Source organism: Atractosteus spatula, chromosome 12 (genome assembly GCF_055471065.1).
Source record: "Atractosteus spatula isolate fAtrSpa1 chromosome 12, fAtrSpa1.hap1, whole genome shotgun sequence".
NCBI classification, from domain to species: Eukaryota; Metazoa; Chordata; class Actinopteri; order Semionotiformes; family Lepisosteidae; genus Atractosteus; species Atractosteus spatula.
This window is the reverse complement of record NC_142717.1, coordinates 39,602,512-39,619,250: the sequence shown is the minus strand read 5'-3', so window position 1 is coordinate 39,619,250 and position 16,739 is coordinate 39,602,512. Positions and strand designations below refer to the sequence as shown.

The following is a 16,739-nucleotide window of genomic DNA, read 5'->3' as shown; positions in this document are numbered from 1 at the left end:
GGAACAATTTCGTTAAGTGGAAGCTTGCGTGTTTTCATAGCACTGAAACAATATCTCTGCAGGCCGTAATTCATTGAATTTCAGGTCAAGCTACTTGTGTTGAATATTATGCAGAGAATTGGAGGTTACAGCCTACCAGAATACAAATACACTATTGTCATTTCCAGCTCTTTTACATGAATTTCAGTCAACGTGCCTTCAAGAATAAAGGAGTTCCCTGATGCTGTCATTCATCGCATGCTTAATAAATCCACATTAAAGGAAAAAAGCATGACTTCTATTCAAGATACAGGTAAAGGTTTATTCCATGCTGAAAGGAAAAGACGCAATGTATCGGCTGTGGAGCCTTCTTCAGGAGTCCCAAACGTTGCGTCTCTTTTCCTTACCCTTCAGCGAGGAATGAACCTTTTCCTGTTCCTTTGTAGCCTACGCATGCTGACACGGCTACTTCCTCAAACCTCTTCTATAACAAAATCCAGTAACCATTAGGAACATATTCCTTCTTCTACAACAAATGAGAGATTTCACAAGAAAAACACACTAGTTTTTAAACATTCCTGCCAATAATATTTGCTTCTACAAATAACAACTTGCGTTGCAAAGGATCCCTAAGGTTTTGCCAGCCATAACGTAAAATAAAACACAGTGATGGGACAGCAGTTCCGCCTGTTTGGAAAAATAATACTATCACTACGTTCTGTGCAAGGCTAAAAATAAAAATCACATCCGGAGTGAAAATACGGTCTCACTTTTTTAAGTGGAAGAAGCCGTAGTCGTGCTCTGTTAAGAACATCATGGTCCTGATGCAGGTGAGGACCACAGTGTAGCTGCTGTCCGTGTTGCCCAGAGCTTCCAGCATCGCATCACACATGGCAGAGAGCAGCTCCTTGGAGGGCAGGGCGTTGGCCAGCTGCTCTGCTTCAGAGACAGAGCCTTCTGAAGAGGTGTTCACTATCAGTGCGATGTCCTGAAGCACAGTGGGAACAGGGGAAGAGGAAAATCAGAAAGGTTACAAGAGAAAGAAGGCCATTCGGCCCAACCGGCCTGTTTGTAGAAGAATGAAGAATGTAGTTAATTGATCTCGTACAGCCATTGCATCAAAGAAGCTACGGTATCAACTTCAACAACAGAGCTAAGTTGCCTGTTCCATGCTCCCACAACTCTTTGGGTAAAGTGCCCCCTTTTCTCAGTTTTAAATGCGTTTCCACACAGTTTCCATTTGTGTCTTCTGGCTTCACACACATAACATACTAACATACGCATGTTGTGATCTCACTGACCTACACAAAGGCGTTATATATATGATCACTATTAAATTAGGAACTGTCTCATCAAACACCTTTTCTGGAAGATGGCTCTTCTGGTGTTTGTTCAGCATTAGCTTTATTGGGTGATTAATTATAGGCTGGGAAATGATGGGAAACTTAAAATTGTTTTCTGGCCTCAAGGTATTGCTGATTTAAAGTTGACCAATTAATACTTGAGCCTTCAAGGGATAAACTTTGTATTAATCAAATCAAATTTGGTTTTCAGACAAATTTTTATTCATTTGCAGAAAGTTTTTACTGACCATAGCAGCTTTTGACCATTTGACCCTCTGCTTTCCAAAACTAATCCTTATGAAGTGCTGGATTTTATTTTATGTACACTCTTAATTTTATTAAAGTAAAACTATCAGGAATGCTTTAGAGTATGGATTGCAAATGCCATTGACATGATTTAAATTTGGAATATTAATAATTTATTAATATAATTGGCCTAAATGTGATGACTATCGGTAGCTATATCACCCTGCACCTCTCAGGTGGCAGCCCACTGAAGCTCAGCCAGTGTGAGCCTGGTCAGTACCTGGATGGGAGACCTGGGAAAGCTTAGGTTGCTGCTGGAAGAGGTGTTAGTGGGGCCAGCAGGGGGCACTCACCCTGCAGTCTGTGTGGGTCCTTATGCCCTAGTATAATGACAGCGGCACTATACTGTAAAAAGGCGCCGTTCTTAGGCTAAGATGTAAAACCAAGGTACTGACTCTCCGTGGTCATTAAAAACCCCAGGGTGTTCCTCGAAAAGAGTTGGGGTGTAACCCCGGCGTCTTGGCCAAATATCCCCCTGGCCTTTACCAATCATGGCCTCCTAATAATCCCCATCTATGAACTGGCTTCATCACTCTGTTCTCCTCCCCACTGATAGCTGATGTGTGGGGAGTGTACTGGCGCACTATGGCTGCCATTACATCATCCAGGTGGATGCTGCACACTGGTGGTGGTGGAGGGGAGTCCCCATTACCTGTAAAGCGCTTTGAGTGGAGTGTCCAGGAAAGCACTATATTAGCATACAAATTATTATTAATATTGCCAATTTCTACTGTAGATTAACTACATTCCAGAGGCAAAACCCTAACCCTGACCATTCACCTAACCCTAGTGTAATTTTCAGAAGATAGGTTGTTCAAAACGCTATAAAAAGTAAGAACCGCTGGCACATCCATTTCTAAATTGTAATTCTGCAGCCCCTATACCAAATTATCAATGCACCTACTTAAATTTTTCTGAAGTTTGGCATCCCAGGTTAACATTAACTCCCATTCATCCATCCATCCATCCATCCATCTTCTAACTGCTTCAATCCAGCAGAGGGATGCAGGAGAGCCGGGGCCTATCCTGGCAAGCAATGGGCACAAGCAAAGGGATGCCAGGCCATCGCAGGGCACACAGGGACACAAACACACTCACACCCCCACCAGTGCAAATTTTCCCAGAAGCTAATTAACCTCCTGGTATGTTTTTTGACTGCGGGAGGAAACCAGAGCACCTGGAGGAAAGCAACACAAACACAGGGAGGACATCCTCCTCTCCACTCAGACAGCAGCTCAACGGAACTCGGGGCCCCAACACAGCGAAGGAGCAATGCTGACCACTGCGCCACCATGCCGCCCGTTAGTTATAACATGAATCTAGAAGCCATATTTCTGTATATTGTAATTTAGGTATATGACCAAATGCGCTGTCAATGCAAAACCCAGAAGAGACTATGTAACCCGAGACTGCTTGGCAAAAAAAAACTTCATACTAAATATCCCCCACCCCCTGCCCGTTTTGAACTCTGAGCTCCCCTAATATTAGTTGATCCCACCTTTTACTTAACAAAAGGACTGTCGGTGGTGCAAGTCCAGACAAGCGAGCAGATAAGACAGGGATTCACAGCGGAGTGACAGACCTAGAATAAAGCTGTACACCTCAGGTCTCCAGAAGAATGAATGCAGAAGGCTTCAGGAGTCAAATGAACTAATCAATGGATACATTTAAATGTCTGAAAGGGGCATTACATTCGTCAAATTCTACTAATCTTTAGTTAATACTGTTATTTAAGTGCTCAGACAAAATAAGACATTTAACACTATATTAAAAAGACTGCTACCCTTGAGGTATGGCTTGAACTTCTCAGCCCTCCCCAAGCCTTTTCATTTCTCTTTGTCATCATGGAAAATTACTCAGAAATGCATAACTGGCTGGTCCTGTCAGAATTAAGCACAATAGACAAGAGCGTCAGTGAACCACATCCCTGGATTTCATTTACGAACAGCTCATGAAGACAGGTCATAAAGTTCCCTTTATAATAGAAATCTGGAAACAAAACACATTTTATAGCCTTGGCAAAAATGTATAACAAAAATTCGACATGCTTCTAATCTAATCGTGTGCTTGCCAGATATCGCAAAACTAGGAATGCCCAAAAGATAAACAAAACCTTGAAGATAGTAGTTTTAAAATGAAGAAGTAGAACAGAAAATGCCCATTTACTTTGGTGGCAATGTTCTTGCACAGAGTTCATACCTGCTGTGTACCTCAAAACACAGATCAGTCTTTTAAATATCTCCAAGAAAATAAAGAAACAAAGGAAATGTGACTATTAGCCACACAGAAGAATAAAGAAATGGATAAACATCAGGTGCAATGTCTCACTACTAGGCTCTCCAAACAATCTCCACCCGGACATTTTTTTTTGTTGAGTTTAAATGGACTGTCTAGACTAAGCAATGGTAGAAAAGAAGTCCTGCACACAACGCAAGCCTGTTCAAAACAGATTAATGTATTCTCCTTCAGGAACTCTTTAGAAGGCAGCTGAAGTGGAACCAGCTGCACAATCATGGTGCCTTTTAAACCACCGAACTGAAAACTAGCATGCACCATGCACACTGATCTACATTAATTCTGATTTAATTATGTTCTGACATATCAGGAAAAAAGATCTTATGAGTGTAATACAGAAGGTCTAAACTTCTAGGAAGATAAGGCAGCTTCTTCATTTATTCCAATGCAATTTTAATTGACTTCAAATTTAGTGAGAGGATGTTCACAAACTGTGTTTCTTCTTTTTATCTATTGAAGACCACATTACTCTTAGATCCAACATGTGCAGTGCCGTGCAGTGAACCGCAGGTGAGAAGCCAGTCTGTGTCTGGCTGCAAGCTGGATTACCTGGTCACAGAGGGACTGGATGAAAGATGCGATCAGCTCCGCGCAGTGCTGCTGGTGGATATTGCCGTCTCCAGTGGGCTGCAGCAGGCCCAGAATGCAGGGAAACAGCTCGGGAGATTTCTCGTCCCCTTTACTGGCTCCACTCAGCAGGTGAAGAGCTGTGACTTTGCAGGCACGGTGAGAGGCTAAGGACTCCAGGAAGGCAAAGAGACGTGTGGTCTGAGCCGTACAGGACTTCTCCTTCCCTTCAGGGGGGCTGCAGGAACACCACAAACATCCCTTGTGTGGAATAAAACCTACTCGATCCACTACAATGGTCAAAAAAAAGCTGCAGCTGCTCGTTTGTCAATTGATGGGATCTTAGCTCACACACAAAAGCCTTCCTACACTTCCAAATCTCTGCGCAAACATTTGACAAAAGACGTGCAACTGCAAGCAAGGCTGTACAGTTGAACCACAAACTCCTAAAATGCACAACAAACAAACATTAGCAAAAATGTTGCACAGTTAACTGGCTATTCTCTTTTCTAACAGAACACATGAATACAATATCAGAGTATGTGAAACTAAGCTACTGTATACAAAGGGGCAGTTAATTATGTTGGGGCAGTTAATTATGTTTCAACATCTCAATCACGTCCACTAGCCTTCTTTGAATAAAATGTTCATGTTTTAGCAGTGTAGGACATATTGGTCTATAATTACACGGCTGCCTTTTGTTGTCCTTTTAATGGACAGATATTATATTAGCAATATTCTAATTTCGTCCTTGGTAAAAACCTTAGTGAAATATTCATTTAAAATTAAAAGAAAAGTCATTGTCTAAAAGCTTCCCATTGTCACGCTTGACATAATACTGCATCCTTCACTATTCTTTTGCTGTTGCAGTTCTCAAGAAGATGTATTGTAGATTTCATTGCAGTACTCTTTTTTCTTTTTTCTTTCTGCCTTTGGAATATCCTTTTCTTACCAGAGCTTACACATCACTTTTTTAACAATTTGCTGTCATTCAATATTTTTAGAAAGTGACTTATTTCCCTTATATTTGTAAGCGATTTATTAAACCATTTGAGCTGCTCCTTTGATTTTTTTTTAATCAATTTGTGGGATAAATCCCTTCTGTGCTGAAAGCAAGAAAAACATGAAACTGTTGTCATCTGTTCTCTGCTGATTTCACAACGATCTTACCCTACTCTGCTTCTCCTAAACCTTCATAGCCTGCTTTCCTGAAATTGCAAGACACGGTTTTTGGGCTCTACCTGTACAGCTGCAAAATATACTGCTAAGCATAACATATTCTGATCACAGCCTAATGATTCTAATAATAATGATAATGTTGCTTTATTAGCCCTAAACAATTTCTTCTTACATTACATTTGGAATTCATCTTTTCGCATACCCCAGCTTGCTCTCCATGAGACACAGACACACAGACAGGGAGAGAAGCTTGGGGTCAGAGCGCAGGGTCAGCCATTGTACAGCACCCCTGGAGCAGTTGGGGTTAAGGGCCTTGCTCAGGGGCCCAACAGAGTAGGATTCCTCTACCGGCTACGGGATTTGAACCAGCAACCTTCTAGTCACAGGAGCAGATCCTTAGCCCCAGAGCCACCGCTCCGCCTCCATACGCCTCCTTCTCTCATCTCCATACTCCTCACTCCAGTTAGGTTGTTTGACAAGAGCAGATGTTTGACAAGCCCCTCTAGTAGGTCCTCTGGCAAACTAAGTAAGTGGTCATTAGTCAGGTGTCATGTTTTACTTTCAGATGACTTTCAGAAAATTTAAGTCCCCCACAGGGGCGCACGGTGCCGGGCTCTTACGCTTGAGTTTCCTCCAGGACGAGGTCCAGCACGGTGCGCATGATGAGCAGGGCGGTGGGGGCGGCCAGGTCGCACAGCTGCACGCAGACGCGGCGGAGCATGTGCAGCAGGGGCTGGCAGGTGGTCCCGCTGACGGCGCGCACGATCTCCTGCAGGAGCTTGGCGTGGACGTGGAGGTGCATGCTCCACAGCTTCCGGGTGTTGAGCGCCACGGCGACGTCCTGCGCCGCAATCGCCTGGGCCGCAAAAGAAGGCAGAGGTCACCGGACGACCCGCATCGACGGCAGGGGCACCCGCGGGAAATCGGCAAGGTCCCTCAAGAGCTTCAATTCGCGCAAACTGCACTGCGGACGCAGCTCTCAGAAATCCTTTAATAACGAGTTTCCGCAGCACTCCGGTAATTTAAACGACACTGTATGGGGGGGAGGGGGGGAGCCCAAAAAAAGCCTGTCTAACTAAAGTAAAGAAGCTTCCATAACACCATCATCAACAGCCTGTATATTCTATGACACAAGTAAGTTGGATTTTTTTCCCTCTCTCTGTCACAGATAAATTCCAATCAAATGTTTTTAAAAAAAACAGATCTAGGCATGAAGACGGTCAGGTAGAACAGCTCCTGTAAGAGAAATATTCGAGCGCATGAAATCAAAAGGAGGACTACAAGATGTGCTCTGCTCATGCCGTGACTGCACATTCCAACACCCCACACGTATTTATGATGTTGCCAAACCCGATTTGCTCCTCCTTTCACAAAACAAGAGCCCGCGCCGTCTAGATGAGACAAGCCAGGCAAGGACGACCTAGAGGAGCGGGCGTTACCTGTGTGGTCTGCATGGGCAGAGGCAGGGGCAGCAGCTCCGACAGCAGAGCGAGACCCGAGAAAAACCCCTCGGGAGCCTTCAGGACAGAAGAGAGCACCTCCTTCAGCATCAGAGACCAGGTGTTGTTGGCCAGCGTCTCCTCCGTGTCCGTGGCCTGCTCATTGACCCCCTGCGTGAAGGTAAGCAGGATGGCGATGATGTCGCTCTGTATTTTCTGCTCCTCGGAGTCCAGGCGGCCCGAGACGGGGACGGAGCAGAGGATCATGTGCAGCGCGACCAGCGTGGAGGGCACGCGCGTGTCCTTGAACTCGAAGGAGCCGCCCCGCAGCAGCTCCGTCAGCATGCACCTGAGCAGCCGGAGGGTGCTGCAGGCCACCGAGACGATCGTGACGCGCTGCAGGCTGGTGCCCATGTGGCCATGGAGACGCCAGGGCTGCAGCAGGATGCAGCTCAGCTTCTGCAGGACCTTGATGAAGGTGTCCATCCCCTCGGCAGAGAACAGCTGAATGACCGCGAGGTTCCACTTCAGGTCCTTCTGTTGACCTTCGAAACAGACCGGAGAGGCAAAGTGGTGCTGACTGACAAACTGTCAGGACATTGGTGTCATTTTCAAGATGCTACCATCATTTCCCTTAAAAAACACATATACATATCAATTTAAGTGGGCCCGTTCGTTTTCACATTCTCTGTCGAATTTTGAAAACCACTGTGTAGACTGGGACTTCCTCTCGAGTGCTGATACACAGGGTTTCACAAGGTTCATCATTATTCACAAAGTTCTCAAAGGTGTTATGTGAAGAGGAGTTTAATACACAATCTCTACCGCATCTTTCTCCCACCACAGTTTGTTTCTCAACTGTTAGTTAGCAGGGGTGCCGTTGTGTGTTATCACTGCGACGGGGATTTGTATCGACAAGTTCACAAGTGCATAGCCGTACACTGTACTTGAATTTAATTTCAAGCAAAGAAGTAAAGCCGTGAACCCCCAAGAGCTCTGGTGTCTCACCTTCGACAGCAGGGGGAGGGCAGGCAATATGACACAGAATGCGGAGAGCTGTCATGACCCCGGCCCCTTCCTGAGTTATCAGGTTCTCCAGGTTCTAGGAGAGAAGAAAATCAACTTTAACTTCTCATTGTACGACTGTGGATATTCTTCCGCATGATAAAAAGGACAAGTAGAACAAATCGAGGTAACCTCTCAGCTGCAAAAAATACTAATAAATACCTGTTCCTCTACAAAACACATTTAAAGTGCTTCAGTTGAAACTGCTCTAATTTTGTTTTCCGTGACTGGAATCTCAGTGAGGGGGAGAAAATGTTTTTATGTTTTAATTTTAGGGGTGGGGAGAAATAATGTTCACAACCGTTTTCCTTGATTTGCTGTTAAAAAAAACCCACAAGATATTTTTTTTCTTTTGCTTCAAAATTCTGAATTTGTAGAAAAATATTTCAAAACCATATTTAATTCCCTGCTCATGTGTTTCTGAACCTGATATGGTGTTGCCTAAAACATTTACTGAGTTTGAATAAAACTTATCAGTGGAGATGAGAACACCAAAATAAAGAATTCAGCCCTTCAAAAAACAGCAGCTGGCGTATTCTATACTATTTTACATCCAATACATAAAAATGATTAGTGTCCGTGAAAATATGCACATCTTGAGGGTATGGTGCCAGAGGCCGTTGTCTTATGTGAAACGATGAAATCTGGATCATGATACCTGCGCCAGGATTTGTACTCTTACCTGCAGCAACATGCATCTAGCTTGCTGACTGCAGGGCACAACGAGATATTTCTTTTGTGTATTTACCTCAATCAGACCAGTGTAGAGATATACTACACTGTGTAGTAGTGAAAGACCCAACACATCATGCTCTGAGCTGAGCTAAGAAAAGATTTCCATTATCACAGTCATTCCTTCATCGAAGGAACTGATTAAGACAATGAAATGGGTCAAAATGAAAAAACTTTCACTGACCTGTTTAATATATTCAATTAGACTCGGAATGCAGTTTATTTCAAATCGCAGTTTCTCCAAAGGTTCAAGCCACTTGCTGAGTTCTGAAAAGCAAAATAACCACGGAAAAAATTCAGAAATAAAATTCAGCACTACCCTAGTAGTGCCTCATTTATCTGTCTCATTTAGATTTCTCCCTTTTATCTTTTTTATTTTGTTCTAGACAGGTGTTTATTTTCCTTTTTAAATAACTTGACCTCTGTTTTGAAAATGTTCACTTAAGACATCACAATACTTTCATTTTCACAGCCTGCTCATCAAGATTGCCTTTTCCCAATCTATCACATACGATCCTGAGAGAAGACATTTGCAAGACCATACCCTGCAGTTTGGCGTTATTCTCGTCAGCCTTGCACACTTTGAGCAGCGATGCAGCGTAGTGCTCCAGCATTCGCACATCACTGGATGACTGCACGACCAGCAAAACCAGCATACAGGCGTAGTTGTAGGTCACACTCTTCCTTGCTTTCGAATCCCTAACATTTCAATGGAAAAAAAAACAGGTGATGCCACATGGAGGAGCTCCTGTTAACCCCGGAGACGATTTTAAAGATCATGATGACCAAGATGAGAGGAGCAGGAGCCATGAAGCACTATTATCAAGTAATAAAACTCTGCCACTCACTAAGACTACACCTGGAAGGTTAATTAACCTCAAACCAGTGTGTAATCTCCGATGATCCTCAAAACGTGAATAACTTTGCCGTAAAAAGCTTCTGAAAAAGAACGAACATTCGCTAAGCACAAAGAAAGAGAACTGACAATGCAATTCCAGGGAGAGAACAGCACACTGCCTTTTAGTGAGCTGATTAACAGCACAGACTACTAGTAATACAGTACTGTGCCTTGGTACTGGCCTTCTCCATGCCACTGTAACAGGATTTGCCTTCTTCTCCTGAACGCATTCAATATCCCAGATGATAAGAAACCAAAGATTTTGTACTTGTGCTTTTCTGAGGCACGAAGATGCCACCTATCAGCAGTGTGGCTAAGGAAAAGACCGAACGTGTTCCAACTGCCACCTGATTCCTCACTGCTAATAGAAACAAAGGAGCTGTACCCTAAGCCTTCTTTGGAATAGTGTTCCATCAGCGTCACAAGGCAGGAGAAGTTCTGGTCCAGGCTGAAGATGTGGGACACAGCGGAGCGGCCTGTGGAGCTGAAGGAGATGAGGTAGAGGCTGTGCAGGGTCCCAAGGACCCCTGGGATGTCCCCTTCCTCCAGGCCCCCCTCCCCAGCGAAGTGGTTGAACAGCTCCGCCACGCACTGCAGAGCGTGCAGGGCGTGCATCAGCCAGAGGGCGAAGCTGTCCTCGGCGGGGCCGTCTGAGGGGGTGCCCTCCTCGGGCTCCTGCTCCAGGATCTGAGTCAGGACCCTTGCCAGCAGGTTGGTGGCATCGTGCTCGGCCATGAGGAAGAGCAGGCCTCTCTGAGTCTGTGCCAGGAAGCGCAGCAGGTCCTTCACAGCCTGCAGCACTCCGGGGTGGGCGCTGGCCGCTGGGTTGGACAGGACCACTGTAAGAGACTCCAGGAAGTGTCGGCTGTGCATGTACCTGCGGGGGGGATCAGAGCACGTGAAGACCCTGCGTTCAGAGCACACGCACTCGGCCAAGAGCAGATTCAAAATTAAAATACTGCTGGTATTACACTTTTTCCCCTATTCATTATTTGTAGTGTGATTCACAAAACATCTCATTTAAAATAATAATAATTGCTTACACTTATGTACCGCTTGCCTGGACACTCCACTCAAAGCACCTTACAGGTAACTGGGACTCTCCTCCACCACCACTTTGCAGCCCCACCTGGATGATGTGCCAGCAACCAAATTGCACCAGTACACTCGTCACACACCAGCTATCAGTGGGTAGGATGAAGTCAATTCATAAATGAGTAAAATTAGGAGGCCATGGGTGGTAAAGACCAATGGGAAATTTGGCCAGGATGCTGGGGTAACACCCCTACTCTTTTTGAACAACATCCTGGGATTTTAAATCACCACAGAGAGTCAGGACTACAGTTTTACATCTCATCCGAAGGACGGCACCTTTTACAGTGTAGTGTTCCCATCACTGTCCTGGGGCATTAGGACCCACTCAAACTGCAGGGTGAGCGCCCCCTACTGGTCCCACTAACACCTCTTCCAGCATCAACCTTAGTTTTTCCCCAGGAGGTCTCTCCTATCTAGGTCCTGGCCAGGCTCACACCTGCTGAGCTGCTATTTGTGAGTTGTAGGGTGATATGGCTGCTGGCGACATCTACATATTCAATATATATCCTGCTGATGAAAAGAAGAGCACAAATCATGCATGCAAGCTCTCACCTAAAGAGAACAGGATAAGGATCATCTCTCTCAAGAGGCCCTGTTATGCGTGCTGTGGTGGGGAAAGACTTGATAGGGGGCTGGATCATAGTGTGGGGCGCTGTTTCCAAGAGATGCAGCAGCTCATCCAGCATGCTGATGAGCTTTTCCAAGTCTCCTTCAGTAATGTTAGAAGAAGCCAGGAGGTGATCCATGTCCATGGGGCTCTCTGGTTCACCTTCCTCCTCCTTGGTGGACTTCTCCTGCCCAGAGTCCGGGTCGGGCTCGCATTCACTGGGGCCTGGTGCAGAGGGAAGTTTCTCCGCCCACGCACTTGCAGTCTTCTGCAGATCCAACAGAATCTCATAGAAGTGGGCCTTCTGGATGATGGCAGTGCCAGCTGTCACCACTCGGACGGTCTGGTCTAACAGGATCAGCTCCACCAGCTTCGGATAGCCGCTCTTGTCCTGGCCTTCCAGCGTGCTGCTCAAGAACGCTTCCATCCCTTCAGAAACACTGATGAGGCTGTCCAAGGACTTCAACGTGTTGAGCTTCAAGGAGGAGGACACATGCTCCGCAAACAAAAGCTCAAAGAGTCTGCTGATGATTTTGCCTTCGAGGAGAGCCAGCACTGCTTGGGTCCCACATTCCACAAGAGAAGAGGCCAGTTTGCTTCCTGCCTTCAGCTGTCTGACATTAAAAGCTATCGGCTGCGCAAGAGCGGACTGCAGACACAAGGCGTGCCCCGTCCACTCTACCAGCTGCTTAAGGTGGTTGTGCTCTGAGTCTTTCACATGCAGGTAACTCAGGCCCTTCACTAACAGGCCTGGCACTTCCTCCAAAGCCATAACCCACTTGGAACCTCTGTCTTCCCTGTATGTTTCCAGAAGCTCAACGAGTTTGGCCGAAGACTCGGCAGCCACCAGCAGATCTTCCTGCAAATCAGAGTCCTTCATTTTACTCACTTCTGTCTCAAACTTAGTCCTGTAAGGAGGGCTGAAAAACTGCAGGGGGCGGATCTCCCTCTCATAGAGGTCATACTGCATACTGGGCACTGCAGCTAGGTCCTCATCTGTATAGTTGATGTCAAAGCTAGGGAGCTTGAAAGTCCCATTCTCCAGGTCTTCCTCATCACTAGAAATCTGCTCATAGCCATCATCGCCTATTAAAGGTTCAATCAAGACAACACAGAAGAGAGAAGCAATGGGTTTCAAGAACACAATCTTTTTACTGGAGTATACTTTCAAACTTAAAAAACTCCTGCTGTAAAAAAAAGTCCTCACTGTATCAAATCTTCACATAAATATTCATACAATTTAGTGACCATTTACAAAATGTTTTGTAAGAGTTTCTGTTTCTTTCATTTCACAGTGCTTGTTAACCCACCGCTGGAGGTTCTGAAATGTATTGCGTCGTGCACCAATTCGGAGAAATAGCAATGCAAAAGGTCAATTCTTTTTAATTGAAATACAGCAGGTTCTCAACATCTGCAAATTTAGATTCTTGATTCGGTCTGGCCAATGGGGTCTTGTATGGGAGAAGAGCAGAGAGGAACGAAAACCAAGTTAAGAGCAACTTTCAAATTAGGGGCGCAATGACAGATCTAGCTGGTGAGGGAGCCCCAGCGTCCGCATCTCAGCGTTGTCTTGTTTTATATCACGACACTCGGCTCATGATATGGCAGTGTGGGGAATGATGGGCTGGAGAGGACTTTACGGGCTCGATGATCAGTTTTGTTGCCCGTTTCATGACAGTGGGGTATGCCAGCCAAGGAGGCAGAGCGAGAAAGTCAAGGCTGGACGTAGCAGAGGAATTTGATCTGTTTATTTTAAATGATTACTATAAGTTTTGTGAATACTGTTGTTTCTTTTTAAGTCAATCAACATTTAACTTAAAGCCAATACATTAGTACATTAATAATCAAATAAAGGAGGATTACTTATGTCTTTTAAGCATACTTCTCTACACTGTAGTACATTATATGATGCTATAGGCGTGAGTTGGACTTGGTTATGCTTGAAAGTGGCTAATCATGACAGTTCTCGGCACTGAACCTTGCGAATATTAAGACCCGGCTGTCGTTCAAACACGTTCCTGCAGGGGCTCCTGAGAACAGTGAGGTGCAGTCTGCCACTGCCTCGCCTACCTTCTCCTTCGTCCTCCTCCTCCTCTTCCTCCTCCTCCTCCTCCTCGTCCTCGGCTGCACTGCCCTCGGTCCTCACGTCGTCGTCTTCCTCCTCTTCCTCGGCCCCCTCCTCCTCCTCGCCCTCCTCCTCGGCCTCCCCCTCGTCCGAGTACTGCTCCTCAGGGGGCAGAGACCCCCGCTCGGGGGAGATGGGCTCCAGGTAGTCGTCGCGGCCCTCCTCACCCCCGTCCTTGTCCACGCCCACTGAAACCACAGGAGGGCACTGTCTCTTAACAACTGGTTCTACAGGTTCCTCTCCTTGTTCTGAGGCGTCACTAAAGTACGGGTTCGGCACCAGAGCGTCACACTTGAATGCCAACCTCAGTCACCATATGCTCTTGAGCTTTTATAACTCAGTAGTGCAAAAGGAAATTTAAACGGATAACTTCAAAGAAATATAATTATAATGAAAATTATTTATACAGCACATGGTGATATAATATTATATATTATATATATTTAACATTAATATGTATAATGTATTGTATATTGCATAGATAAATAATATATAATAAATGTATACATAATATATTTATAATTCTAATAGAAATACATTTTATAAAATAAATAGGATATATTCAAAGAAAGATTCGGGCAAAGAAAAAAATAAACAGACGCCCTGGTAACAGGTCTTTGGGAAATCAATAATGTCTAAAACACGACTAGTGTGTGGAGCTTTGCCTCCATCGTTGCACTGCCATGTGTGCGGATCAGCTGGAGCGCTGCGCGCGAGGAGCCCTACCTGACTCTGGGATGGCTTCCTCTTCGTCATCATCGGGTGGGGGGGGGCCCGGGGGCGTCCTGGGCCCTCTGGGCTGGGGTCTGGGTGGGCTGCCGTTGTACTGGTCTTCTTTATCCCAGTCTGCTCAACGAGAACCACACGCATCACTCGGTCTGCAGGTCCACGGTCGGTAGCTCTCGTGTGTCGGGCAAGTCACACCTGAATCGTACACTGCTGTTCGCTGCATATTAGAAACCCAGGTCTCACTGGAGGCCAAAGCAGTCGCCGCGTGCTTCAGCGCTAGGACCTTTGCTGTAAGGAACACGCGGTGTGGCTTGGGTATATGAAGCGTTGGGGCTCATGGGAAGGTATGTAACGTCATTTAGCACAGTATATTACGATGGGCAATTTCACGACACGCGGTAGTTAAGGGCTGCTCAGCACTCCATCACATACCATGCTTGGCGCTCCTCTTCAGGCCCGCCTGCTGCTGGGGCGGAGGCGGAGGGGGCGGGGGCGGCGGCGGGGAGTCCCGCTCGTGACCCAGGGCTCTCTCCACGGTGCCATACACTGCCAGCGTCAGGCTGGTGTACCAGCCTCTCAGCACCAGCCCATCCGTGTTCACCTGGCAACCAGAAAGCCCGGGTCAGCAAGCGCCCCGGAAAGATGCCACACCATGCCACTGGAAACTCTGCAACTACACAGAGACTCTCTGGGCAGATTAAAGTACCTGCTTCACTGCTTCATGCCAGCTCACTGCTCACCAAACATGCCCGGATTGAAATCTGGATTAATAATGCGGGCTCGTGCCTTATAAAAAATGTACAGCAATGCAGGTCGCAAAATACAAGATCACGTAGGTGCTAGATAAACTGTCTTTGTGAGAAAAGGATCAAAGCCAGGACTGAGGACATTAATCTGTGTGCTGAAAACGTTGTTGGGTATTAAAATATATTTAAAAAAATAACCAAACTGCTTATTCAGCAGAGGAACACTTTCCATGGAAAAAAAGTGAATGCCGTTGATCTGATGATAGCAGCAAATCACTTTTGTTTTCTGAATGTACTGTGCTGCACAGTTCTGGTTAACATTTATATTTTTATAACAGACTTTAAATGTACATTTCTAGGTGATCTACTCAATAATAATATTTATGTCCAGAGAACTAGCTTTAGCAATGACTAATTTTAGTTTTTTTTCCAACAAGGATTGCATACTACAATTATTTGTGTTCAAATTGTATGCGCTTCATTTCCAAAGGGCAACAATAGTAAAAAAAAAACCTCTAAACATTGCAAAGGTTTCTAGCCAAATGCAGCTAGGCAAACCTGTTACCAATCATCTTACGTTTAGTTTATTAATAATCAAAGCCAATTAATTAACTTCTGTAGAGAGCAGATAGATCAAGCCAGGCCAGACAAAAGCCGGCAGTGATGATCCAAGCTCTGTGAATAATGGAAAACCCAGGACAACCCAAACACAGCCAGTACTGAGAACTTTCTATCAACAATTGATCATGATATAGAAAAGTAAATCAATCAACACTTTAATCCGCTCTTTCTCTTGCCGTAATAAGTACTTATTTAACATTGTACACAGAATGGATTTTTCCTCCATGGTTATTCAGTCTCTAAGAAGTCTCATCTTGTGTTACTTACAAGTTCCCACAAGTTCTTAGTCTTGCACATTTATCTGTTTCTTTTCAGCTTGCAAACCCAGGTAAGAAGTGTTTAAGATGCATTTCGGAGCTTCTCTACAGTGTAAATTTGAAGCAATAAAATTCAACATTTAAATAATTCATTTCAAAGCAAAACTATTACGACACAACATCTAAAGCAGTATCTAAATACCATTAATGTCTACTAGAAACAACACTTTGGATTTATGTGCAAACAAACTGTTGAAAATCTTTTTTATAATCTTCCTCTGGTGATAAGAGATAAGCTTAAAGTACAGCAATTTATTTAGATTAATGTTGTCACATATTATTTGAGTGAGTAAATACATGTACACATTCGACAAAAGCAACATGGAATGCAAACTGCTGGAAGACCATTAAAACTAAATACGGTTGAACAAAAAATAAGAGTAACAAGCCTATCACTCTTACCCTAGGCAAGCGTGAAAGTGAAACCGCATGTTTGTGGAATAAAAAACCAAGAACCACTAATATAAGCAAACTAAACCGAGTTTATATTCTTATAATACATCATAACCATGTTAACACCTGATGCATTCATACACGTGACTGAAAAGCTGGCCTAAATTTCCTTATGCTAATGTTTACAAATATATACATGAGGTAACCAATACTGAATGGTGATGTGAAATGACAGGGAGGGGTGACAGCATCTCTGTCACATTAGCAAGAGAGATATTTAATTCCTTGTAACACTGTAGGTAC

General features: G+C 44.8%; 1 protein-coding gene across 4 annotated transcripts in view; it reads right to left on the bottom strand.

The window, feature by feature from the left end:
• The window catches only part of virma (vir like m6A methyltransferase associated), a 45,114-nt gene that overhangs the window by 10,917 nt on the left and 17,458 nt on the right, over positions 1–16,739 (bottom strand). For all 4 annotated transcript variants that reach the window (XM_088928913.1, XM_088928915.1, XM_088928914.1 and 1 more), the window contains exons 5-16: positions 14,792–14,960; positions 14,357–14,476; positions 13,576–13,818; positions 11,451–12,591; positions 10,189–10,680; positions 9,450–9,604; positions 9,090–9,172; positions 8,117–8,210; positions 7,109–7,653; positions 6,290–6,525; positions 4,473–4,728; positions 750–967 (exon numbers count right to left, since the gene is read on the bottom strand). In XM_088928913.1, coding sequence (XP_088785039.1) covers positions 750–967; positions 4,473–4,728; positions 6,290–6,525; positions 7,109–7,653; positions 8,117–8,210; positions 9,090–9,172; positions 9,450–9,604; positions 10,189–10,680; positions 11,451–12,591; positions 13,576–13,818; positions 14,357–14,476; positions 14,792–14,960 — 3,752 coding nt within the window. The remainder of the gene's footprint in view (positions 1–749; positions 968–4,472; positions 4,729–6,289; positions 6,526–7,108; positions 7,654–8,116; positions 8,211–9,089; positions 9,173–9,449; positions 9,605–10,188; positions 10,681–11,450; positions 12,592–13,575; positions 13,819–14,356; positions 14,477–14,791; positions 14,961–16,739) is intronic.